Here is a 27,334-nt window from a genome sequence, read left to right as displayed (position 1 = left end):
GTCACTGATTCAGCAGCAACATTCTTGCTGCAGTGTCAAAAGCATTAGGTTTGGGTCCCTCACTTTAAAATCTGAATTTAAATCCAGATCGTAGTACTTATGTAAAGGATAGCTGCAGAATTTTATTCTTGGTTGCAGTCCAACTCAGGGAATACATGCTCATTATAGAAACCATGAATCAGGAAGTGGGAAGCCTTCTCAATACTCACCTGGCCAGTGACTCAAGAATCTCGTGACCCAGCAGATGAGCCAAACAGTCAATGTATCCATAGGCTCTCATAAAGATTGTCATAAAATAACAATTAGCTCATTAATTTCCTTTTAGTGAAGAAAGCCTGCAGTTTTTTTCTCCATTTTTGACTGAGGTCAATGGCTAGTGGACAAAGAAATTGGGCATGGTGAAGTGGGTTGCCAATTCATGTGACTGGCAAAAATAATTTTCCTGCCTGCACATTTGTTTTTCAAATGAATTAGAAAGAACACACTTGATGCAGGATCTACAAGTGTGTCTCCATGGAAACAAGCCTGGTAAAATACAAAGACAGGGAAAGGATACTTGTTTCAGTTTAAAAATGTTTCTAGCAAATATTTTTGCAGGGCACTTATGAATGTGACACCTCCTCCATTTTTGGAGAGCCCGAGATGTGTTTTGTTCTGTTTCTCATTTTTAAAGATGATAGGCAAGAGTCTGAAGCAGTGGTCTATAAGTTTGGCCCTACAACACTTACTTTATGGGTACTAACTGGCCTAAGTCTCCAATACAGCACATAGCAGGCAGGCAGATATATGCAGCCAGAGATGTGTTGTGGGGCATATCATGAAGAAAAGACATTTGTATCTCATTTTTGTTCCTCAGGACTCATGACAAACCGTCAGCAATTGAAGCTGATGCTTTTGACCTGTTTCCTTTTCTGACACTCGGTGTCCAATCATTTCCCACACTCTGAGATCCCTCCTTTAGATTTCCTTTCTCTGAACCCCTGGCTTTACTTACTTGAGGGCTGATTCACTGCTTGCAGTCAATGTTGGCATCCTCTTTGCTGCCTGGCTTTTTGTTAGCTTCTTTGAAATTGAGCGCAACATTGCAAGGCCTTTGACCTCACCATTAAAGTTTAGGTCATGTGCCTGGAGTCCTCTGTGAAAGCGTTAATGCATGTTGCCTAAATTGCTAGACCAGAGTTTCTTTGAGTATAACAATATGCTCACTTCTACCTCTTCACTGAAAAAGTGAACGGAGGAATATCTATTCTTAGATTTGTTACACTCACTCAAAACAATTAGTTAGTTGCAGTAAAAAAAACCCTCTTTTTTTACTTTGTCTAACAATGTTGCTCAATCTTTAAACAATCAACAATTGAAGTGCACTCATTCACCAGTGAACTTTGTTACAACAGACATAGCAGGAGGGCACTCATTTCTCTAAGTTCCACTGCTACATAATTCTCAATATCAATTTCAAAGTCTTAAATCCTAATCTTGATATGGCCAATTGTATGCTTTCACTATCAGGTTTAGAATAAAAAGACCTATCAACCAAGTTTCTTTTGTACATACAGAATGATCATTGCTCAGTCCTTTGAGTATGTGAGTTTGGAAGATATGTTGAGGTTGTACAGGACATTGGTAAGGTCTCTTCTAGAATACTGTGACCAGTTTCGGTCACCCAGTTATAGGAAGGACATTATTAGGCTGGGAGGGTTCAGAAGAGATTTACCAGGATATTGCTGGATATGAAAGATTTGAGTTATAAAGAAAGGCTAGATAGGCTGAGACTTTTTTCACTGGAGCATAGGAGGTTGACAGGCGACCTTATAGAAGTTTGTAAAATAATGAAGGGTATATATAGGGTTAATGGTAGTTGTCTTTTCCCGAGGATGGGAAATTTCAACACCAGGGGCACATTTTTAAGGTGATAGAAGAGGTTTTTTAACACGGGGTGGTTCATGTGTGGAATTGAGGAAGTGGTGGATGTGAGTACAGTTACAACGTTTAAAAGACATTTGGATAAACCCATGAATAGAAAAGATTTGCAGCGATATAGGCTACAAGCAGACAGATGGAACTAGTTTTGTTTGAGATTTTTCGGCATGGACTGGTTGGACCGAAGGGTCTGTTTCCATGCTGTATGACTATGACTTTATAACTATGACTCTATAAGACAAAACCTATCCAATGAAAATATAGAATTGGTTAGCACACACATTTTGTAATTTGAGTATATAAATGTTTGCCCCTTTTAATAGGCAAAAACACATGCAGATTCACACACTATTATAGTTTTAAAAAATCTCTCTGAGATTCACATTTGAAAATAAAATCAGTTTCCAAGTATGGGTGGTTATTTCTGTTGGTAACAAATATAAGGCATCAATGTTTCAAATCAGGTATTCTTGCATATGTTACCAAGTCACTAAACATGTACTGGTTTTCGGTGCTCTTGGCAGACATATCCTGCCAGGAAATTCAATATTGACGAGTTCTTCCAGTCACAGTCTTCCAGAACAATCATGTTTTAATCTAAATTTTCCACAACAGTGCTTCAGAAATAGGTGATACAACTTGCAGCGTATTCCAAAGTTGCAAACATTGTTTAAACCAAACAGCCATAAAACCTGATTGTAAAATAGGTGTTTTTTCCTGATGTGAGTTCAAGCAAAGAAGACCAGCAATTATCTAAAGTCACATGATTTCTGAGAAATTTTGTTAAAACAAAATTCCTGTGTATTTTCATTGACCTGTTTAAAAAAAAATGATTCTAAGCACTACCTTGAAGTACTCCACGAACTATTAAATGTAAAGTTAAAAATCACACATCACCAGGTTATAGTCCAACAATTTTATTTGAGGAGCAGCACTCTGGAAGCGAGTGCTTCCAAATAAACCTGTAGGACTATAACCTGGTGTTGTGTGATTTTTAACTTTGTCCACCCCAGTCCAACACCGGACCTCCATAACATACTAAATAGAAAGCAGCTTCACAGTACCTTTAAAAGGAAACTTCCCAAAATATTGAATGATATCTATCACGTGGATTTTTCCTCATCTGAGGTTAATTGCATTTTATTGTTGGCCATAGAAGATCTATGGTGACCTGAAACAGGGATGGCATTAAGTCAGCTAAGTAACCAATCACATTCAAGAATTCCAAAAACCAGAAAATGAATGTCATGGGGTATCCCTCACTTTTCAAATATTTTACAGAGCACAAACAAAAATTGTTACATATACAAGAAAATAGAAGCTGAATGATAATTAAGTTTTCTAACAGTTATTCTGAAAATCAATGGATCATTTAATCCTAAGAAAGGAATTTGACATGTCACGAATGTAGCATTTAGTTTCTCAGGGTCAATAAGATTTTCCATAAATAACAACGTCTAGGTATGCTGTTCAAAACTTCAGTTCCATTTCATTCAAATTGACATAACTTTTTCAAGGCTTTAAACAGTGGGATTAACTGCATAAAATATACAGATTTGTGTTCAGCATAATGAATTTCTGAGATTTGCATCTGTGAAGTGCTACCATGAGGTGTGAAGAATCGCTGACGTCAACTTCAGGATTTCTGGGTGAAAACATGCAAGTGAGGAGACCAGAAAGTACTGTCAGTTTCAGAAGTAATGATGGTGATGGCTGACAATTTTACAGCTGTAAAATCCAGATTATTATCTCCCTAAACCTAGTGGATTTGTTTCATTTCAAACTCTGCACCACTGAATTAAGCACTAATGTAACATTTAAATTAATGAAGCACCAGGAGTTGAAATATTACATTAATATTAACCCCAAGCCACTATCTTAATTATCAAAGCATAACTTTCCACCATTTAAAAAAAATGTATTGATGCTATTTTCCCTTTTTGCTCTTATCATTTTATGTCTTACCAAGCTTTCAATCACATCTCTGAACTGTTTTTATTCCTGTATATTATTTTTAAATTATACACTTCAGGTGCAGTATAATTGTAGGTTGTTTCAATTCCATTTTCAAATGTTTTCTGCCTTTTAAAATAATTTAAGTTTTAAAAAGTTTTAACTTGCCTTGTTATTTCTACTGTACCTTTAGTAATGGGAGAATGTTAGCCAGGATTTTCAGAGATTTGTGAAGGTAGGAATGGAGCAGGTGAGCAGGTAGTTTCACAGCACAGCCGGTATGTTAGTTTACTGCCACTACCATTCTGTGACTAATTTTGGGGAACAATAGCTTGTGGACAAAATGGCAACTTGATTACAAGAAGCAGATTTTAAAATTTTAATCAATTTGTTCAGTTATATTATGGCACACCCCTGAAGCAGGTGGGACTTGAGCTTGGACTTGCGTCACAAATCCCATTAAAGCTCTATGATCCTGCTGCGATGTGAACATTCAACCTTCTGATTTGGAGGAATACATGCTCCTGTCACAAATTACTTGCCAGCAGCAGAATGAGTTAAGAAAGTTGAGGCTAATGAGGGCCATTCACCAAAGGAACCTGAAATCTTTCAATCAGCCAATGCACCCGCTGCAGTTTTGGGAACACAAGTTTTCTGGAGACATACGCCTAGCTGTAGACCAGGGATCAGTGCTCCAGAAAGATTTTGAGGGCCTCTCTGCTCCAACCTATGCTCCCTCCCTCCAGCAATAGTGGTCAGACAGCTGAGACTTTTTTTCAGAAGTCTTGCAATTAGCTGAGAGGATGCATCAATGTGGCGATACCTTCCCTCTTATCTGTTTTGTCCCTCTAAGCTTGAGAGTCCCCTATTGGCCAATTGGTGTTCAATCAATAATAAAAACAAGAATGCTGGAGGAACTTTGGTCATTTGTTAAATCAATTTTGAGTGACTGCTCTCAGCAACTGAAGAGCTGAAGATCCAGACAACAGAAAATCCTACCTCTCATTTTTAAAAAAAAATATCATGTGGTGAATGATAAGCTTTAGATACCATTTACTGGATTTTAGAGACTGATGTGGTAACTCCATATAGTATTTTAAACTGCTACAAAACTGTGTCTTGTGCAGTTGAAGGTAAAATCTTCAGCAAGAAAATACCATTCTGCATGCTCACTCATTCCATGCTTGATGTGCAGTCTTTCAAAATGCCAATTTATTCATCTATTTATTGAGTCATTCATATCAAATGAAGTCATGCAAACCTCGCATGGCCTCAAAAGTTAAGCAAAACTACAGATTTGCAACCCTATTATTCATTTGCAGATTATTGTTTTCCATGGATATTTCCCATAAACATGATAATGTATCTTTTTCCTCTTACAATCAATCATTTTGGAAAGTTTAGAATAAGAGCAGACAATTTTTCCAGCATGTTATTTCTATTTCCTACACATACAGAGTGAAAGTTCAGAGGCTGTGCACTTTAGGGAGAATGCATCTTCTGTGAGCACCTCTCTGTGCTCCAAATCAAAGACCAGGAATTTCTGGGCCTGCCTGGAGCTCACTGGTCGTTGCATGATGGTACAGGAAACAATTTTAGAGGTGAGGGCGTAATATATTAAGGAGTATTGATATTATTCTCTGCAACAACATGCACGGATTCAGTACATTTTGTTTCTGCCGTGTGCCAGAGTTCAGGATATCTGCTTTGAACTGGAGAATAACATATAATAGGGAGGGAAGGATCCAGTGGCTGTGGTCCATGTCAATACCAATAACATTTGTAAAACTAGGAAAGAGGAATATAAGAAGTTAGGTACTAAATTGAAAAGCAAATCTCAATGGTAATATTCTCTGAATTACTACAAAGATCATATACAAATTGGCACAGGATTAATAAGATTGAAAAGTGAATGAGTGGCTTAAAGACTAACGTGGGAGATGTGGGCTCTGGTTCAGGGACACTGGCATCAGTATTGGAGAAATGGGGTCAGTATTATTGGGATGGCTTGCACCTGAACTATGCGAGGAGTGGTTTTCTTGCAAGCTGCATAATTGGGCAAGTAGAGACAGCTTTAAAGTAAAAAAGAGTGTGAAGACTCAAGCTAGGTAAAATGTAACAACAAAGGGAACCAAGGCAGGAGAACTAAATCATCTTGAAAATGAAGTTTGGAGAATGGCAGGAAGGGACTGAGAGATAAAACCAAACAACATACCATCAGTCAGGACTAGTTGCTACAAAGGTAACAAAAAACAAAAAGGCTCTGTATCTGAATTACATGTTCATACCAAAGTAAGTGAATTCAAAGTACACAAGAAGAGAATAAATTTAATCTAATAGCCATTATGGAGATGTGGCTGCATGATGGCAATGATCAGCTTCTGAATATTGAGTGGTTTATGGCATTCAAGAAGAAATCAGAAGCTATCTAAAGACGGAAGGGCAACACAGTTAGTCAGTGATGCTATTGGTGCCTTAGAGATGGCTGCGATTCAGGATATCAAATTGAAGAAATGCTTTTGGGTGGAGATAAGGTTAAGGAGAAGAATGAGGTCACTGGCTCTTGAACAGTAATTACGATGTAGGAAAAAGTATACAAGAAAAGGGCAGTCACTTTGATCTGTGGATCAGTTGAAGAAATCAGATTGATAATAGTAATCTTGCTAAGGAGTTCAAAGAATGATTTTGAGCTAGTTTATTGGAACATATTCTTGAATTGAGCAGGCAACAGGCTGTATTAGATTTGATGTTGTGTATTATAGTAGGAATAATTAATAACTTCAGAGTAAAAGGACTTTTGTGTAACAGCAATCATAATATGAGAACTTAAAATCTGTTCTCCAATCTCCTTAGCTCCCAGAAAAGCAAATCCAGCTTCTCTAACCTAACTTAATCTCAAAAATAACATTCTGTAGTACACAGTGGATGGAATATTCCCAAAAAATGAGTGACATGGGCAATGGTGAGAAATTTTGGAAAATACAATGAGAATGAAAAATCTGATTCTCACCAAGAAAATAAAGCCCAGTTTTCCTCTTAAGGTTCCAATGTTCAAATGAGAATCTTGTTATTAATTGGCAAACATCTGATTCCTATGAATTGTGTCTCTTCTTACCTCATTTATACGCAGTCGGGAAAGTGTGACATTTGAAAAGCACAGCAGATCAGGCAGCATCCAAGGAGCAGGAGAATTGATGTTTTGGGCATAAGCCCTTCATTAGGAATGTCGTATTTATACGCAGTTTGCAATTCTCATAGGTGCTGATGAGAAACTGAATGGCTCCAATTCTGACTTGAATATCAGGGCAGTTACTTAGCAGGTGCAGTCTATTAGTGGCTTCTCCAGTCCTCCATTTTCAGATCCATTCAGCAACTTCTCATTGCAAGCATGCACCCTCGACCAGAACAAATAGTTACAGCACTTGTTATCCAACACTTTCATAAACAGCCATTTACAATTAAGAATCTGAATAGAAAATCATTACAAATCACGAATAAAATTTAAACCAAGACTAAAAGATGAAGAAAAGATGTTTAATTTAATGTATAAATATATAAATTGGAAAGAAGTAGGTTGATCTTATGTCTGACAGTGGTCTTACCACTGACTCTTGGGGAACACCACTGTTTATCATTCTTCAATCTGAAAAAAGAATTAGCTACAACCCTCTGTTTCTGTCCTTAAGCCAACTCTTTTATATAAGCTGATTAACCCTCCTGTTCTATGAACATCATACATTAATCAGCCTTTTGTATGTTACTTTGTCAAAATTCTTTCTTAAAATTCGTATGGATAATATCCATTGCATTCTCTTTGATCAAACTTTCCTGATACTTCAAATAAATTCAGATAGATCAATCTAGCACAACTTGCCTAAAAATTTGTTGGTTCTCCATAATTAAAGTCTGCTGATAATTTTTCTTGAACATTTCTAAAACTTTTACCAATCTTGATAGTGAACTGACTGACCTGTACTCAGAAGAAATGTCCTTGAACATTTTCTTAAATAGGGGTGCAACATTTACCTTCCTCCAAAAGTCTCTGACACCTCCCCTTGGGTAGGGAAGATTGCAATACAGAAAACACTGCCATTTCCTTCAGCAAACTGTACACAAGTCATGTGGATGAGGCCACTTATTCATCCTAAGCATAGTAAGCCTTTATTCTACATACTTCCTACCAATTTTCACCCTCATTCTCTTTACCTCTACAAACATTGCTTCTACTGATATTGAACATGAAACATTTGTGACAGGGTGGCTCAGTGGTTAGCACTGCTGTCTCACAGCACCAGGGACCCAGGTTCGATTCCAGTCTCGGGCGATTGTTTGTGTGGAGTTTGCACATCTCCCCATGTTTGCATGGGTTTCCTCTGGGTGCTCAGATTTCCTCCCACAGTCCAAAGATATGCAGGTCAGGTGAATTGGCCAAGTTAAATTGCCCTTAGTGTTCAGGGATATGTAGGTTAGGTGCATTAGTCAGGGTTAATGTAGGGGAATGGGTCTGGGTAGGAGGGTCTGGCTCTTTGGAGGGTCAGTGTGGACTCGTTGGGCCAAGGGGCTGGTTTTCACACTGTAGGGAATCTAATTTTTAAAAAATACATGTTACACTTCTGGTTGTTCGGTGTGCTGCTTCAATACTAAGCTAAATGTACTGTTAATAATGAATACTCTTAACCAAATGTCCCCCACAATCACTTGGTCCAGCTGATTCTCTAGCAGCAGATCCAATAATGTCCCTTTTCTAGTTGGATGGAGAATCCACTGATCAAGGAACTTTTCCTGAACACACTTAAGAAACTCCTCACTCTCCTTACACTTTAATCTAACAGCACACCAATTGATATTTAAATAATTAAAGTAGCCACTTTATTATCATTGCACATCTGTGATTTCCCTATAGTTTGTTCCTCTACTTTTGGGAGACTATAGAACCTCCTATGTTTGCTTCATAACAGGCAACTGTAAAGATGAAAGATAAGTTAATGTTTCAAATTAAACCTTTTGTTGAAATCAATTTAGATAAAAGATTGGAGCCAGGATGTGGGCATGTTTGTTTGCTATAATACTGATGCTGATGATTCTGTTGAGGGCTGGATTTTGTTAGGCCAGACATGGCTCCAAAAATGGACCAGAAAGCCAGGACAGTCTTACCATAGTCATTTGAAGGAGCCTGAGTTGGGTATTAGGCCCATTGTGCAGCCAGTGAGCTTTCATCGTGGCTCCCATCCCTTTAAGTAGGGAGAATCTGCCTTCACCACCTTCTGGCCAATCTCAGTCCCATTAGCTCCTGGACTGCTGAAAATGCACAATTTTGGGTCACTGTGGTTAATGATGAGGAGTGACACTGCTGGAGAGCGCAGGTTATGTTTGCCGCAGAAGTGGCTATTGCTTCTGGGAGGCCATTCCTTGGATTAGAGAGTTCCTGATTAGAAAAGCCCTATCGGAAGGCCTTACTGGTTCACTAGGTGGTGTCCCCAAGAAGCAAAAGGCTTATAGTCCACAGCTAGCAGCAGCAAGAAAAATCTCTTTGATGGTAGAACTGGCATGTGGGCAGGAGGGCTGATCTCTGCCTTCATCACTTCTGGAGAATGCCATGTTAACAAGAACTCTAATAACTCTACCATTTCTCAGTCGTTTTCAGCCCAGATCTGCTTCCCGTTATACTCTTGCAAACCCCATAAAACTCAGTGCTTTATTTCCAGAATTTTTGGACTAATTTTGCACTATTGAGAAACAGGACTCAGATGTAGGGCTAAATCTTATGTCTTTTTGGCTCATTGTGAGTTGTGTTAAGATTTTTGGAAGGATTCTTGCTGTGATTTTAAAGCACCATCTTCCTGTCATGCTCCCTTTTCTGTCCTAGGTCTGCGGTAGTGATACAATGGAGCCCAGTGCAAGCTGGGGAAACTGTACCTCATTTAAGCACTTTAGTCTGAACTGTAGGTAGTTAGGGGTCAGTTAGTTCAGTTGTTTGGATGACTGGATTGCAATGCAGGCAGGCACAAACTGTATGGATTCAATTCCCAAAAGCAGCTGAGGTTACCATGAAGGACTCTCCTTCTCAACCTTCTCCTTGCCTGAGACATGGTGACTCTTAGATTAAACCACCACCAGCCATCTTACTCTAATGAGAGGTAAGACCACAATGACTTTACCTTTAGAGTCTTGGCTGGGTAGCCTTGCAGTCTAGAAGAGGCTTGTTGGGAAGAAACAAGGAGTGACATCACAGGAAAACCGTGGTAGTCTTGTTCTACTGCATAGTTAGAGGCTCGAAGGGAGAGGGCTGATTGGTAAGCAGTAAGTAAATCAGAAATATTTATAGCTTATCTGCTTACAGTTTGTTCTTAAAGCTTTTTGATTTCTTAGTTTTGCTTGAGCAAAGCTGACATAGTTTCTGCTATTAACACTTAATTTGGATCTAACTCACTTTTCAACAACTGTCACCATTTACTTGGGCTTTTGTTATGTGGCAACTGTGATCTCGAATCTCCATCATCCTCTAACATTCCCCTGGTCATCCCTTCAGTTCTACACTCCCATGTTTCTTTCCAGCACAAGGCATTTCTTTACCTCTGATCTCAGTTCCAAAGAGGTCATATTGATTATGAAACATTAAGTCTCCTTCTTTCTTCAAAATTCTGGTACACCTGAATTTCTCCAGTGCTTTTTATCTTTATTTCAGATTTCCAGCATCCGCAGGTGTTTTGTTTTTGTCCATAGACTAGGCTTGTGTTCTTTTCTGTATAGAGTATTAACAGGTGATCAAATTGAAGTGTTTAAGATGACCAAAAAGAATTAGCAGAACAGATGGAATAAACTATTTCCTTCTGATTGGGAAATCCAAGCCCACAAACTTTAAAATTAGAGCTAGAAGTGATATTAGGAAAAACATTTGGTCTCACAAAGATTAGTAGTAATATGGAACCACATCACTTCACTGATGTTAACTTAAAACACCATTCACTTCTAGTTTAAATAAAAGTTAAAAATCAAGATTACAAATGTATTAGATTGGATTTAAAGTTTTGACTATATACAATGAAAAGCATTGATGCTTTCCACCTTCAGTAGTCCATTCATTGCCACACCATATCCTAAACTTGGCTAATGATTGAATAGCATGCCCCCCCCAATCATTCTTTATCATCATACAAGCAATGTTCATTTAGAACAGTACCAGATGAATGCAACAACATGAGAATTGCCTCCTGGACATTCCACCACCTTCAAGAAATGATGGAAAATGCTGAGAGGAAATGTCTCAGTGCTTGTGTTTAGATTTTGTCAGAAATGTGTTAACATTTTAATCATACTTTTTAAAAAAATACATTCACTAGTATCTATTTCTGTGTCATTGCAGTGCAGTGTCTGGAGATGACAACAAAGAGAAAACTTATTGGCCGCCTGGTGCCCTGCCGATGTTTCCGGGGTGAAGAAGAGGTCATCTCAGTATTGGATTATTCCCACTGCAGCCTTCAACATGTACCAAAGGAGATTTTCAATTTTGAACGATCTTTGGAAGAGCTCTACTTAGATGCTAATCAAATAGAGGAGCTTCCCAAGGTAGGAAGAGACAAAACTACGAAGTGTACGTAGTTGAGGTTTCACAATTTAATGCCTCCTTTTAAAGTAATTCATAAGACAATGGGATATTGCAATGAATGAACGATTGACATCTCATCTTGGAGATCTGAAATGAAATCCAGCTTGTATTTATGATATGGTTGATTCCCACCTCTGCAGGCTGTGAAGGGCCATTTATGAAAATACTATGAGTAATCTAACCCAACCTCCAAGTGTTTATCTGTGACTAGAGGTTAACACAGGAACTGGTATTTTAATTGGAACTTTACCTTTAAAGTTTAGGGTTTTTTTTAAGAATACCCTGTGAAAGGACTTTTAATTTGTTAATTTGTTTCTCATTTGTACAAAACAGCATAAAGGAATACAGGAAACTTACTTATGGGTCTGCTCTGAACTAACCAAAGTGGATATTAACAGACCTAGGCAGTGTGCCATTGAGGAGGTCCTCTTATTGACAGTCTACTCTTCTTCTGTGATTGCATTCATGCCCATATTTCCTTGGACAGGTTGCCCAGAATGTTCACTGGTGTACTTGAAGTCTTCTGCATGAAGTGGGGAAAGAGTGCATCATCAGCCCTGGGAGTTATGTTTTAAGAATTTTGTGTAAGCTCTTTTTCCCATGAAAATGTCCCTTTAAGGGATGATTCTTAAGTAAATATGTTAAGTTGATTATTTAATTGGCTTTTGACCTTGGCATATATTTGAAAGTTAGAAGGTATATACTTATAATGTTTCACTTTGTTAATAAATCTAAAAATAAGATTGATTTCTCCACTTTCACCAAATGATGGTAAGATGTTTAGCATTAAAGAGACTGATTCTTTTTCAGATTTTTCTTTGCCCCAACAAGAACCAATACGCTTGATATGTGCAACTGTGGCTACGATATGCCTCAAATGTAGAAACATACAAAATAGGAGTAGGAATCAGCCCTTCTGCTCTTTTGAGACTGCTCCATCATTCATTATAACCAAGGATAATCATCCAACTCAACAGACCGTTCCAGCTATTCCCCTATATTCTTTGATCTTTTAACTGTTAAATGCTATATTCAACTCCTTCTTAAAATCTTTGGTCACTACTGCTTTCTGTGGTCATGAATCCACAGGGTTACCACTCTCTGGGTGAAGCAATTTATCTTTATTTCAGTCATAAATGTTCTACTCAATATCCTTAGACCTACCCCTGGTTGGACTTCCCCACTATATTACATTAGATTACTTACAGTGTGGAAACAGGCCCTTCGGCCCAACAAGTCCACACCGACCCTCCAAAGAGCAACCCACCTAGACCCATTCATCTACATTTACCCCTTCACATAATACTACGGGCAAGTTTAGCATGGCCAATTCACCTAACCTGCACATTTTTGGACTGTGGGAGGAAACCGGAGCACCCGGAGGAAACCCACGCAGACACGGGGAGAATGTGCAAACTCCACACAGACAGTTGCCTGAGGCTGGAATTGAACCCAGGTCTCTGTCACTGTGAAGCAGCAGTGCTGACCACTGTGCCACTGTGCCGCCCTTGAGAAGATCCTAAATCATCTTGTTAGAATTGTATAGGTTTCTATGAGATATCTCCTCATTCATCTGAACTCCGGTGAATACAATCCGGTGAGTGTGTGGTGCTCGAAAAGCACAGCAGGTCAGGCAGCATCCGAGGAGCAGAAAAATCGATGTTTCAGGCAAAACCCTTTATTAGGAATTCTTTGAAATGTCAATTTTCTTGCTCCTCGGGTACTACCTGACCTGACCTTTTCCAGCACCGCAACTTCGATGCTAATCTCCAGCATCTGCAGTCCTCACTTTTGCCTAGTATAATTCTGATTGATTCAACTATATGTCAGTCCCATCATCCTAGATCAGTCTGGTAAATGTTGTCTGCACTTAGTCTATAGCAGAAACATCCTTCCTCAAATAAGGAGCCAAAATTTTACAAACTATTCCACTCATCCCAACCCTATAAATCTGCAGCAAGACATCCCTGCTCCTATTCTCAAATTTTCTTGCTCAGGAGGACAGCATATCATTTACCATCTTTACCACCAGCTACACCTGCAGGTTTCCCTTAAGTGACTGATCTACAAAGATACCCAGGTCTTATTGCACAATCCCCTCTCTCAAGTTATATCACTTAGATATTAATCTGACTTCCTGTTTTTGCTACTATGTGAATAACCTCACATTTATCAATATTGTACTGTACCTGACGTGTATTTGCCCACTTTCAACTTGTCCAAAACACACTGAAGTGCATCTGTGTTTTCCTCACAGTTCTTCTTCCAGCTTATTAACATTAATATTGCCTAATCATAGTACTGACATAGCCTCAAACCACAGCAGGGCCTAGCACTGGCAAAACAGTAGTACACATTGGCAAATGGTATTCAAGACTGGAAAACAGAAGGGATTCAATGCAGAATAAAAATAAGATAAATGTGTAGTCACATGAAGGGGACAGATTTTGCTAAGAGAAATTTTAAAATCAACCTAGAGGTGTCAGTTGACTTACCACTTGTCAAGATTAAACACAGTGAGACAGTGATAACCAAATCCAATGGGATGCTGATTTGTGTTGCTAAATCAGATAAATTTAAATGTAAGATCATGCTGATGCTTTACAATGCCTTTGCATTGCATGTTCTCAATCACCCCGACATAAGAGAGTCACATAGGTTTTAGAAGTAGTACAAAGGAGAAGTCAATTTCCATTTCATCAAAAGAAACGAAGAAGCAATTTGGTCAATTTTGAAATACAGTTGCCAGCTCCAATTGGAGTGATCTACTCTAATCTATTTTCCATACACTTTCCATGAATTCTTTTATATTTTTACTGTAATGTACATAATCAGGTTTGTTTCCAAATGGTGTTTTCATTTTTGATCAAAACTTTCCAGCTGCGATCAAGTACAGGCTCGAAGCCCCTGTTGGGCATAACAGGGCCATGGAGGGAATTTTAATTATAACATTCAATTAAAAGGCTACTGCTGGGTTACCTTTCTGAATTTCTTGCCCTCTTAGAGAGTTGGCATCTCACTGATAGAGGCAATCATTGTTAAGGCTTGAGAGAGAAAGACAAGTCTCTTTAGGTTGAGACTCCTTGAAGGGCCAGCTGTAAAAAAATTACCATAATTACCTAGTTTAGCCTATATGTGACTCCAGACCCACAGCGATACTCTTAACTGCCCTCTGGGCAAAAATGCTGGCCTAGGCAGTGACACCCACATCCCGTGAATAAATAAAATAAAAGGCCTCAATATTATTTTCTCTTCACAGCTTTTATCTAGCACTAAATTGTGGGGCTGGTCATTATGTGCCCTCACCAGCTGTGTTTTATGGGCATGGGTGCATGTAAAAGTATTTGGGTGGCTAGTTCACCCCATCGTATGGATAGTGGGCAAGTTCCAAAATCAGCAGCTCATCACCAGATCTGCATAAATAACTCAAGATCAGTTGAGCTTTTTTAGAAACTTATTAAAGGGGGCATCTTGTGAAAAGTTAGTACTTCCTTCTCACCCACCTATACTGCAAAACCCACTTCCCAAGCACCTCCCCTTCTTGCCCAAGTGGGGCAAATGCATCCTTTTCCAATATTCTTTGTTACTTTACTCCAGGATCCGTACAGGTCACTTCATTGGCTTTCCTGCAGTTCAAGCAGTATCTGAGCTGCTGCTGAGCTGTAGTGCTGCTGGGACTGATAATAGCCTACCATATTGGCCCACAGCTGGCAGAAGTCCAATGTTCCAGCACTAGACCATCCGCAGTATATTGGCTGCAGGGTGGTTTTCTTCCTGACCTGTCAAATCATGTGGACTTTCCTTCCAGGGGAGTTAGCCTTCTGCCTACCACCACCTCCCCAGTGTGTGCATGCGCGCACACCCTGTAATTTACTGTCCATGGTGTTTGTTTCAATCTGTGTTGCAATCAACATCTTCATGATCCTTTGTTTCTTCTGATTTCTGTACTAAATCTCTTATGTTTAATATCTATATTCCAACATTCTTAAAAACCATTGGAAACAGTTCATTTAGGATGGAATAAAAATATCTTTTTTAAAGAAAATATGATAGTTAGCTGAAATGGGACACCAGCAGAAGTGACTGAGGCCAGGACACTAATCTATTTTTTTTAAAAATGTAAGTAAATTCTATAATTAGGAAGTTATCTGTTATGTATTCTGGAAGAATGCGGTCAGATGTGGATCTTGAAAGAAAATATGATAGTTAGCTGAAATGGGACACCAGCAGAAATGACTGAGGCCAGGACACTAATCTTTTTTGTTAAATGTAAGTAAATTCTATAATTAGGAAGTTATCTGTTATGTATTCTGGAAGAATACGGTCAGATGTGGATCTTGTTAGGGCAGGGTTTCTTAGGCGACATTTCTCCCTCAACCAACCTCACAACACTAACTCTGTTTTTCTTTCCACAGATGTAGTCAGACCTGCTGAGTTTATCCAGCACTTTGTTTTTTTTTCAGATCTCCAGCATCTGCAGTACTTTGCATTTGTCATAGAACACTGATTATTTACAATTATTAAAATGTGGACCTTGTAATCAGTATGCAAAATTGGTGTCATTTATAAATCACATGATTATAGTTACATGATTTCAAAGTAGGTATTATGAGTATTCACTTTGAGATATACAATCAAATGATAAATTCAAGCTTATACTATGTATCTCCCTTCATTAATTCTTCTTTATTCACAAGAGTTCTCATTCCATTTTAAATAAGATGTGACATGATGGCTTGAAAGAATGTTATACTAATATTATGTCTGATATTACAACATCAAACAAGCTGCTCTCTAGATTTTATTTCTATACTTAAAACAGTAGAAGTAGAAGAATACATGATTGAATAATCTTCATCTCTCATGTAGCGCATAAGGAATGAAAACAATACCACTGAATTATGCTATAGTCTCACTTTAAAATTACAATCAAGATGATTCACATGTTATGAAGTCCAGTGATGATGGAATGTTTCTTTAAAGAGCAGAGGAAGGGAAACATTTGCCTTCTAATTTGATTCTCAATATTACAGCAATTGTTCAACTGCCAAGCTCTCCGTAAACTAAGTGTTCCAGACAATGATCTTTCTAATCTGCCCACCACCATTGCCAGCCTGGTGAATCTAAGGGAACTAGACATCAGCAAAAATGGTAAGCATAAAACATGCCTGCTTTTATTATTAAACATTGAATTGGCGTGGCTTTTAGCTTTCTACTTGTTTAACTGCACGTACTTCCTGTTTTGAGAGATGGATCATTTTTTTCTTTAAATTTTCATCTGCTGTTAGCCCTGTTTTATTTCACTAAACTGGCCAATCTTAATGTTACAAAAAAGCAAAGAAGTATCTCAAGTGGCCGACTATAGAAGCATTCAGGACTGAACCAATCCTATGCTGATCTGATATCCACATTCATTAGTGCACCTTCAGAACTCTAGTAGAAAGTAAATGAGGCCAATACATCAATTTGCAACGGTTCTCCAACTGGCCTCATTAGACATGCGCATCGTGTACAGCATTAGGATTGTGCCATAATTCGAGTATTATCCAATATTAAAATCTCTGTCCAGTACAATGGGAACTATCTGTCTCTTTTTGTAGCCTTTTTCTATCTATTGATTGTGTTCATGCGAATTCTTACTTCTGAGTGTTTTCTCTTCAACCTGCCCTTAAGGCATTGAGTTCCGTTTTTGGGGCATCCTCAGTGCTTTACCTCAGTTTCCATTCATTATGTATCACCTTATCTACCAATTGTCAGCACAACTTATTTAATGCCAAAATGCATTACGACTGTGTCCAATTCTGTACTACTTGCACACGTGTGTTTTCAGAAGTAATCTCCATATAGAAATGTACTCAAATGCCTCTTACTATTCTTGTCCTTACTGCAATTGCTCTTCATGTATCCTGAAGATTATTAGTTCTCTCAGCTTAGACTATTATTTGAATCTGAAAATCTCAGATCTGGATGGCTCAGTCACACATTGTCATTAAAAACAAAGAAAAAGGGAACTTCTGCCTTTTTAAAATGTGGACAGTCACAACATGTTCAAACAAAATATTACTTGAATTTGGCTGCCAATGGTGAATATTCAGTGATTCAAAACAAAGAATAACCGCTCAAAAGATGCTAATATTTGCAGAGTTCCTACTTTCACCAATTAAGGTTATATCTAACAAAATCAGAAATTGATGGGAAAACCCAGCGGGTTTGGCAGCATTTGCGGAGAGAAAGCAGAGTTAATGTTTCAGTTCCAGAGACACTTCTTCAGGATAGTTCTGAGCCTGTTCTGAAGAAGGATCATTAGACCCGAAATATTAACTGCTGTCTCTCCACAGATGCTACCAGACCTGCTGAGTTTTCCCAGCAATTCCTGTCTTTGTTTTTGATTTCCAATATCTGCAGCTCTTTGGTTTTCTTAATTAAGGTTATATTTAGCCTGCATATACATGGTTTATTAAACCAAAACAATTTATTTATTCTATGTTGAAAGAAATTGTTATTTTTATCTTTGGCTCGGAATCTGAAGACTCGCCATGCTTTCCAATAAGAACATAACATTTTGGTCTCTTGAATAATGTACATCAGCATTCCACTGTCTCTGAGTATGAGGAATTGATTTAGCTCTGGAGGTCAAACCTATTTTAAAGAACTGGACGAGACAGTTAACATTGAGACAGTTTCAATATTGCATTATTGTAATCATTTCTGAATACCCAGATCAGCATCGAAGAGTATGATTCTGGAAAAGCACAGCATCCGAAGAGCAGGAGAGTCGATGTTTTGGACATAAGGCCTTCATGAGGAATGAGACTTGTGGGCCAAGGGGTTGAGAGATAAATGGGAGGGAATTGGGGCTGGCGGGAAGGTAGCTGGGAATGCGATAGGTAGATGAAGCAGGGGATAGTGATAGGTCAGAAAGGAGGGTGGAGCAGATGGGGGAAGGAAGATGGACAGGTAGGACCGTTCAAGAGGGCAATGCTGAGTTAGGAGGTTGGGACTGGGATAAAGTGAGGTCAGGAGAAATGGGGAAACTGGTGAAATCCACATTGATCCTGTGTAGTTGGAGGGTCCCAAGACGGAAGATGAGGCGTCTTCCTCCAGGTGGGGTGTTTGGGTTTGGCGAAGGTGGAGGCCCAGGACCTGCATGTCCTTGGCAGAGTGGGAGGGGGAGTTAAAGTGTTCAGCCATGGGGTGGTGAGTTTGGTTGGTATGGGTGTCCCAGAGAAGTTCTCTGAAATGATCGGTAAGTTGGTGTCCTGTCTCTCCAATGTAGAGGAGACCACATTGGGTGCAACAGATGCAATAGATGGTGTGTGTGGAAGTACAGGTAAATTTCTGTCTGATGTGGAAGTATCCTATGGGGCTTTTGACGGAGGTGAGGGGGGAGGTATGGGCACAGGTTTTGCACTTCTTGCAATGGCAGGGGAAGGTGCCAGGAAGGGACAGTGGGTTGATGGGGCCATGGACCTGATAAGGGAGTCGTGAAGGGAATGGTCTCTCTGAAATGCAGATGGGGTGGGGAGGGAAATATATCTCTGGTGGGGTCTGTTTGTAGGTGACGGAAATGGCGGAGGATGATGCGGTGTATCCGGAGGCTGGTAGGGTGGAAGGTGAGATTCTGTCCTTGTTGTAGTTGGAGGGGTGGGGTTCAAGGGCACAGGTGCGGGAAATGGAGGAGATGTGCTGGAGGATATCGTTGACCACATGGAAGGGGAAATTGAGGTTTTTGAAGAAGGAGGCCATCTGGGATGTTCTACAATGGAATCAGTCCTCCTGGGAGCAGATGAGGTAGAGGCGGAGGAATTGGGAATAAGGGATAGCATTTTTACAGGAGGGAGTGGTGGGAGGATATGTAGTCCAGGTTGCTGTGGGAGTTGGTGGGTTTACAGTGGATGTCCGTGTTGAGTTGGTCACTGGAAATGGAGATGGAAAGGTCCAGGCAGGGGAAGGAGGTGTCTTAGATAGTCTAGGTGAACTTGAGGTCAGGGTGGAAGGTATTTGTGAAGTTGATGAACTGTGCTGTGGGAGTCGGACCTAGATCAGCATCAAGCACTTGCAAAAATGCTAGTCCTCATAACACCTGTTAAATCACAAAGTGACATGTTGGAAGCCTTTTAAACTGTAATTTATCAAGGATAAAATAATAAGCAAACATTGGTTCTGCTAAATTAAATGGAAGCAGCATGTTTAATGTAACCCCACCTCTAAAAGTAATCACACACTCCAATGGATCACTGAATTAAGGTATCACATTATTTTGACTGATTTATACAGAATAAAAGGTCTTCGGTTTGACCCCTGTACTGAGTTTGACTGGTTAGCTGCGGTACAGTAGGGGAATCTAATGTTAGCTGAAGTGTTCCCTGGGAAGGTCAGAGAGAAATTCAGTTTGTTACTGCTGCTGATCACTAACCTTCAGCCCATGCTAGAATGTATGTGTGCATCAGATGAGTAGAATTGGATTGAGCTGTGATGAGATGTTTGCAAATACTACTAAGTAGGTCCAGACATGAAAAGCATTGTACATCATTAAGGTACTGAAAGCTGCTAGAGGAGAAGGGATGAGAAGAAGTAACATAAAACATGTTGCCATGAGGCCTTTAAATTTATCCTTAATGGGAGGACTAACAGTGTGACTATGTCTATGTCTTGTGTTTGAAAAAATATTGAAAAAATGAAATTGTTGAAACACAATTATACCTTTCTTTAAATTAATATTGTTTTCAGATTCTGATATTTTTCTTTTTTTTTGGCAGGTATTCAAGATTTCCCAGAAAATATTAAGTGCTGTAAATACTTATCCGTTATTGAAGCCAGTGTTAATCCCATTTCCAAGTGAGTTAGTAAAGAATCAGTTCCTTGTGTGATGTTATTTTGTCATCACTCAATACCTTTTCATGTCTCCACCCTACAGGAAATTTCGACAAAAGATTGTACTGATGTGAGGCTATGGAATATTCAAGAATAGCTTTTAGAATGTTAAATAAAAGTGATGAGGTATTTAAATATTATCGACACTATCTTTATTGATCAATAAAACTATGGACCTGTTCAATAGTGCTTTAAAATTGAAGGCAACATACTAACCTGGAAAGTGACTGAATAGCTGATAACTGATGCTAAAGATAGGTATTCTAATATACAGGGTTTGATTTATGGCTTCCCATAGCAGTCTCAGCTAGTCATTATATTAATGACACAAGATGTGATACAAAGTTACTTATCAAAGTTTGGCAATGACATTGTAAGCAGTTTAGATGGAAGCACAAAATTAGTGATTAATCAGCTGAATGAATGGGAAAAAATGACAAATAGAAGTCAATGTAGGCAAATTTGAGCCAGTTTACTTTAGACTTCAAAAATGTTTGACCAATCTATTTTAAATCAGGCTTATCCAACCTTTTCAAATGGGAGTTACAGGTCTCCCATTTTTTTCATTGTTCCCATTGTTTTCTCAGTTACCAAGGAGTGGTAAACATATTTCATAAAGATAAGTTGTGGCATAATAGTAAATATGAATTTAAAAATGATTCCAAACCAATAATTTGATTATTTACATAAGAGCAATTGATCAAAATTACAATTTAAAAGTGCCAAGCAGAGCTGTCTAACAAAAGCTTATTTTGCCTTTTCAGTTCAGAAGCACAGCTAGAAGGAAACAGATTAGGTTTTAGTAATACTGACTTTGCATTTACATCTGGTAGCAAGCACTCCAAGATACTCTCAGCAGAGTTCAGGGTCAGAAGCAGATAGCCTTTCAATCTGGGTTTTTCTTCTCTGCCAGCCTGCTCCCTGGGTAGATATTTGCAGCAAGGAACAGCAGGAGAATGGAAAAGGTGGGTGTGTCTGGCTCATTCAGTTTCAGTGTTCACACATACTCCCACTTTCACACACTCACGGTTCGCCCACACATGCACACGCCCACACTGCCTCTCTCCTTTTCACAAGTATACCCCACCTCACTCATTCCATCACCACAGACATACTCACACACCCCCACTCATTCACTGTCCCCTCCCACAAACACACATACCCCTCATTACATTCCTTGCCACACACAAAATCCTTCATGTATACACAAACTCTCTCTGACACATTCACTCTCTCCCATTGTTTCACTTTTGCCCATTCTCTCTGTCTCTCTCCCTCTCACCCTCTCCCTCAAAATGGGTGGAATCTTACAGGAGTGATTTGTGACAGAATTACTAGGAAAGTTGGAAAAGTTGATCTCAACATTAGAAGCAAGTTTCCCTTTAGTCAATGGTTGTTACTACTTAAGAAGGATTATTGCTTGTTAAGTGCCTAGTTACCAGCCCACCTCACCATATTAGTATTCAGTCTCCTATCCTACCAAACAAGCTAGACATAAAAAAACTCAAAATAGAAATCAGAGCAGATGCTTGGCGAATTCAGATTACCTCTTGCTTCCAATGGCCTGCTTGTTGGAAAATAGCCACCAAAGTCTCTCAGACAGGTTTCATGGACTCCAGCCATGATTGTCGTAGTTGCTAGTGGGACAACAGCTAATTTAGAGTTATAGAGTCATAGAGATGTACAGCATGGAAACAGACCCTTCAGTCCAACTTGTCCAAGCCAACCAGATAGCCTATCCTAATCTAGTCACATTGCCAGCACTTGGCCCACTAAATCCTTCCTATTCATACACCCATCCAGATATCTTTTAAATGCTGTAATTGTACCAGCCACCACCACTTCTTCTGGCAGCTAATTCCATAGATGCACCACCCTCTGTGCGAAAACGTTGCCCCTTTAGGTCTCTTTTAAATTTTTGCCTTCTCACCCTAAACTTATGCCCTCTAGTTCTGGACTCCCCCAACCCCAGGGAAGAGACCTTGTCCGACGCTCCAGGGAAAACACCCCCAGCCTATTCAGTTTCTCCCTTTAGCTTAAATCCTCCAATCCTGACAACATCCTTGTAAATCTTTTCTGAACTCTTGCAAGTTTCACAACATCCTTCCGATAGGAGGAAGACCAGAATTGCACACAATATTCCAAAAGTGACCTAACCAATGTCCTGTACAGTCACAACATGACCTCCCAATTCCTTTACTCAATGCTCTGACCGATAAAGCAAAGCATAGGAAATGCCTTCTTCACTATCCTATCTACCTGCAACTCCACTTTCAAGGAATTAAACCTGCACTCCAAGTTCTCTTTGTTCAGCAACACTCCCAATACCTTACCATTAAGTGAATAGGTCCTGGTCTGATTTTCTTTCCCAAGATGCAGCACCTCACATTTATCTAAATTGAACTTCATCTGCCACCCCTCAGCCATTTGGCTCATCTGACCAAAATCCCATTGTACTCTGTGGTAACCTTCTTCACTGTCCACTACACCTCCAATTTTGGTGTCATCTGCAAACTTACTAACTATACCTCTCAATTTCTTTAGTCATCCAGCATTCTCTATACCTACCAGCCTTTTCTTTCACCCTGACAGGAATATACTTTTTCTGGATTCTTGTTATTTCATTTCTGAAGGCTTCCTATTTTCCAGCTGTCCCTTTACCTGCAAACATATGCCCCTAATCAGCTTTCGAAAGCTCTTGCCTAATGCCGTCAAAATTGGCCTTTCTCCAACTTAGAACTTCAACTTTTAGATCTGGTCTATCCTTTTCCATCATTATTTTAAATCTAATAGAATTATGGTTGCTGGCCCAAAGTGTTCCCCCACTAACACCTCAGTCACCTCCCTGCCTTATTTCCCAAGAGTAGGTCAAGTTTTGCACCTTCTCTAGTAGGTACATCCACGTACTGAATCAGAAAATTGTCACAACTTAACAAATTCCTCTCCATCTACACCTTTAACACTATGGCAGTCCCAGTCTATGTTTGGAAAGTTAAACTCACCTATCCTAACCACCCTTTGAGTCTTACAGATAGCTGATATCTCCTTCCAAGTATGTTTCTCAATTTCCCTTTGACTATTAAGGGGTCTATAATACAATCTCAATCTTTTCCTTATTTCTCAGTTCCACCCAAATAACTTCCCTGGTTGTATTTCTGCGAATATTCTCCCTCAGCACAGCTGTAATGCCACTCCCCCTCCTCTCTTGCCTCCCTTTCTATCCTTCCTGTCGCATTTGTATCCTGGAACATTAAGCTGCCAGTCCTGCCCATCCCTGAGCCATGTTTCTGTAATTGCTATGATATCCCAGTCCCATATTCCTAACCATGCCCTGAGTTCATCTGCCTTCCCTGTTAGGCCCCTTGCATTGAAATAAATGCAGTTTAATTTATTAGTCCTACCTTGTCCCTGCCTGCCCTGACTGTTTGACTCACTTCTGTTCTCAACTGTACCAGTCTCAGATTGATCTCTTCCCTCACTATCTCTCTGGGTCCCACCCCCCAAACCACCCCCCACCTTACTCGTTTAAATCCTCCCAAGCAGTTCTAGCTAATTTCCCTGCCAGTATATTAGTCCCCTTCCCATTTAGGTGCAATCCGTCCTTCTTGTACAGGTCATTTCTACCCCAAAAGAGATTCCAATGATCCAAAAATGTGAATCCTTCTCCCATACACCAGTTCCTCAGCTATGCATCCATCTGCTCTGTCCTCCTATTCCTGCCCTCACTAGCTTGTAGCACTGGGAGTAATCCAGATATCACTACTCTTGAGGACCTCCTTTTTAAATTTCTGCCTAACTCTGTGTAATTTCCATTCAGAATCTCAACCTTTTCTCTTCCTATATCATTGGTTCCAATGTGGACAATGACCTCCTGCTGGCCCCTCTCCCCTGTGAGAACATTCTGCATGCTCTCTGAGACATCCTTGATCCTGGCACCAGGGAAGCAACATACCATTCTGCTTTGTCGCTGCTGGCCACAGAAACGTCTGTCTGTACCTCAGACTACAGAATCCCCTAACACAATTGATATCTTCGAAGCCGACATACCCCTCATTGCATTAGAGCCAGTCTCAATACCAGAAACTCGGCTGTTCATGCTACATTCCCCTGAGAGTCCATCACCCCCTACATTTTCCAAAACAGCATACCTGTTTGAAATGGGTATATCCACAAAAGACTCCTGCCCTAGGTGCCTACCTCTCTTACCTTTCCTGGAGCTAACCCATCTATGTGCCTGTATCTGAGACTACCCTCCCCCCCTTCCAATAACTGCCATCCATCACACAGTGTTGCTGTTGCAAATTCCTCATTGCTTCTAACTGTCTCTCCAACCGATCCACTCGATCTGATAATATTCACATCCCACAACATTTATGGCAGATATAATCCGCAGTAACCCTTTAACTCTTTTTAAACTCACACATCTGACAAGAAGTTCATATCACTGTACTAACGGCTATTTTTGCTCCTTCACAATCTACAGACCCAGAAAATAACACCATCTTATTCCTCTACAAAACACTGCCCCAGGTTAAATAATAGTTATGACTTATATTTTAGATTTAATCAAGATACACATCTCTAAAAATATATAATCAAGAAAGAACATACTGCAGCCTTTCTATTGGACACACTTAAAACAATGATTAACTTGGTAAAGCTGACTTTAACAAGATGAGACAGACTGTCCATTCTAAACTCAGAAAATCTGCTAATAGGTAAAGCAACTAGAGAACAGTGCAGGATGTTTAAAGAAACATTGAACACTATGCAGGACAAGGTTATGCCTCTGAAAGGAAAATGCTCCATTTCACAGAAATACTCAGCCATGGACAACTGAAGATGCAAGGGGCAGTATAAAACTAAATGAAAAGGCTTTTGTAAAAGATGTAATAAATGGCACTGATCCTGCTGAATGGGAACGATACAAAGACCAGCCAAAGGCCATGAGCAGATGCAGAAAATAATCAACAAAGCTAATGGAATCCTGGTCATTTATATCTAGAGGATTGGAGTACAAGCCTGCAAAAGCCTCCTTGGATCCCACTTGGAGTACTATGAGCAGGACACTTTAGGAAGGATTGGTCTTAGAGAGGGAGTATGACATTAGTATACAAAAATGGTACCTGGACTTCAGGGGTTATGTTATGAGGAGACACTATACAAATTAGATCTGCTTTCTTTAGAATTTAGAAGGTTAAGGGGTGATCCAATCAAAGTCTTTAAAGTATTAATGGGCAAAGACGGTAGCTGCTAGATCAGTTATTAATTTTAAATCTGAGAGAGAGAATTTTTTTGTCAAATGTAGGTAAACAGGGATATGGGCCAAAAGCAGGTATAATGAGTTAGGCCACAGATCAGCCATAATCTCATTGAATGGCCTACTCCAGTTCCTCTGTACAAATTTCAAACTGATTTCTAGAGTTGACTGATTCTGTTAAAACAAGTGTGCATAGTATTCAGAGTTTCTGGATAATATGGAACTTCTGGGGTTTACGTAAATAATAACACAATGTACTATTGTAATATTATTGTGGAAAATAAAATCACCTGAAATTTACTTCAAGCTTCTCCTGACCAATTACAGCATCTTAGGTTGGAGGTCCTTGTTTTTTATGTCTAGGATTTCTACCAAGCTTCCTCCAATTTTATTTTAGCACTATGTATGGGTCCCATACAAACGCTACTTCGGGTTTATCAATCTCTTCATCAATACTTAGTTTTAATGGGTTTGCATGTCAATAAATGTAATAAATTCTAAACAATCAAGTTGGTAACCATCAAATATTGTTACTGCTAACACCTCAGGCTGCATTGAGAATGTTGTTCTGGCTGTCATAAGGTGTGAAGAAAATTGAACATCATAGAAAATTATTTCACTCTTGCACTTGAGATGTCACCTTTAATCTTCTGTGATGCTCCAGACAAACACCCCAGCCAAAGTAGGTATCCGGGATTTACATGCTGTGGCAATTCCAGAGAGGAATGCAGTCCCCATCCCTCTTGCTTATGTCACACTTAGATCTGGGGCAGACAGAACTCCCATACCTCCTGGTGTCCAGTAGGAATTCCATTTGCCTTATCATCGGGATAGGAGGCAGCATTTCTGAGTCCTCCTGATTTTCCACCTGTCTCCTTTAGTGCGATCTGAATTTTTTTAAATACCAAGATTGTCCCTGAAATTTCCATAAAGCCTCAGGAACAAAGGAAATACTGGAAATATTCAACAGGTCAGTCAGCATCTGTGGAGAGAGCAAAAGTTAATGTTACAGTTTGATAATCTTTTATCAGAAGTGGAAAATTTAGGGTTCACAGAATCACCGAATTTTCACAGCGCTAAAGAAGGTCAACCTACCCATCACAGCTTCACCTGTTTTCTGAAGTAATGGGTTTTAAAGGGAATGAGGGAGATGGAGCAAAAGAGAAGGACGGAACACAGGTGTTTAAATGATAACAGTGATGTTGCAAGGTAAAAGGAGATGACCATAGGATAAGCAGAGAAAAAGGAAGATGTAAAATAATGTGTAACTTGTAGAGTTCGAGTTTGCAATTGCTAATTTGCTGACTTTAGGTGATTTGATTCACCTACTTATTTAGGGAATGTGAAACGTAGAAGCCAGTAGACAGGTTTTTCATGGCAAAAGAATCTCTGCATTTATCTATATGCAAAAAGGTAAGTATAATACAAGAAATATAGGTAAAAGTACTAAACAATGAAATTTGTACTATCAATTATACAGAGTCATGATGTAGAGATGCAACCACCTGATGAAGCTCTCCGAAAGCTAGTGCTTCCAATTAAACCTGTTGGATTATAACCTGGTGTTGTGTGCTTTTTAAAATTATACAGAGGACAGTGATTAAATACATTTAAATTAAACACACCTGAAACACTATTAGAACCTAATTAGTAGTTTTAATCACGGAAACTTTAATCAGACTTCCTACCTTTGGGATACCATGCATTGTAACCACCCGCCT

At 39.4% G+C, this 27,334-nt stretch overlaps 1 protein-coding gene across 23 annotated transcripts in view; it reads left to right on the top strand.

Moving 5' to 3' along the window:
- The window catches only part of lrrc7 (leucine rich repeat containing 7), a 607,301-nt gene that overhangs the window by 253,998 nt on the left and 325,969 nt on the right, over positions 1 to 27,334 (top strand). For 22 of the 23 annotated variants that reach the window (XM_043699350.1, XM_043699364.1, XM_043699344.1 and 19 more), the window contains 3 exons: positions 11,237 to 11,439; positions 16,513 to 16,630; positions 20,239 to 20,317. In XM_043699350.1, coding sequence (XP_043555285.1) covers positions 11,251 to 11,439; positions 16,513 to 16,630; positions 20,239 to 20,317 — 386 coding nt within the window. In that variant the 5' untranslated portion in view covers positions 11,237 to 11,250. Of the gene's footprint in view, positions 1 to 11,236; positions 11,440 to 16,512; positions 16,631 to 20,238; positions 20,322 to 27,334 lie in introns of those variants that run through there. The other variant, XM_043699356.1, reaches the window with a different exon arrangement.

This window comes from Chiloscyllium plagiosum, chromosome 11 (assembly GCF_004010195.1).
Source record: "Chiloscyllium plagiosum isolate BGI_BamShark_2017 chromosome 11, ASM401019v2, whole genome shotgun sequence".
NCBI classification, from domain to species: Eukaryota; Metazoa; Chordata; class Chondrichthyes; order Orectolobiformes; family Hemiscylliidae; genus Chiloscyllium; species Chiloscyllium plagiosum.
The sequence above is the reverse complement of the archived record's forward strand: the minus strand, read 5'-3'. Positions and strand labels throughout refer to the sequence as shown.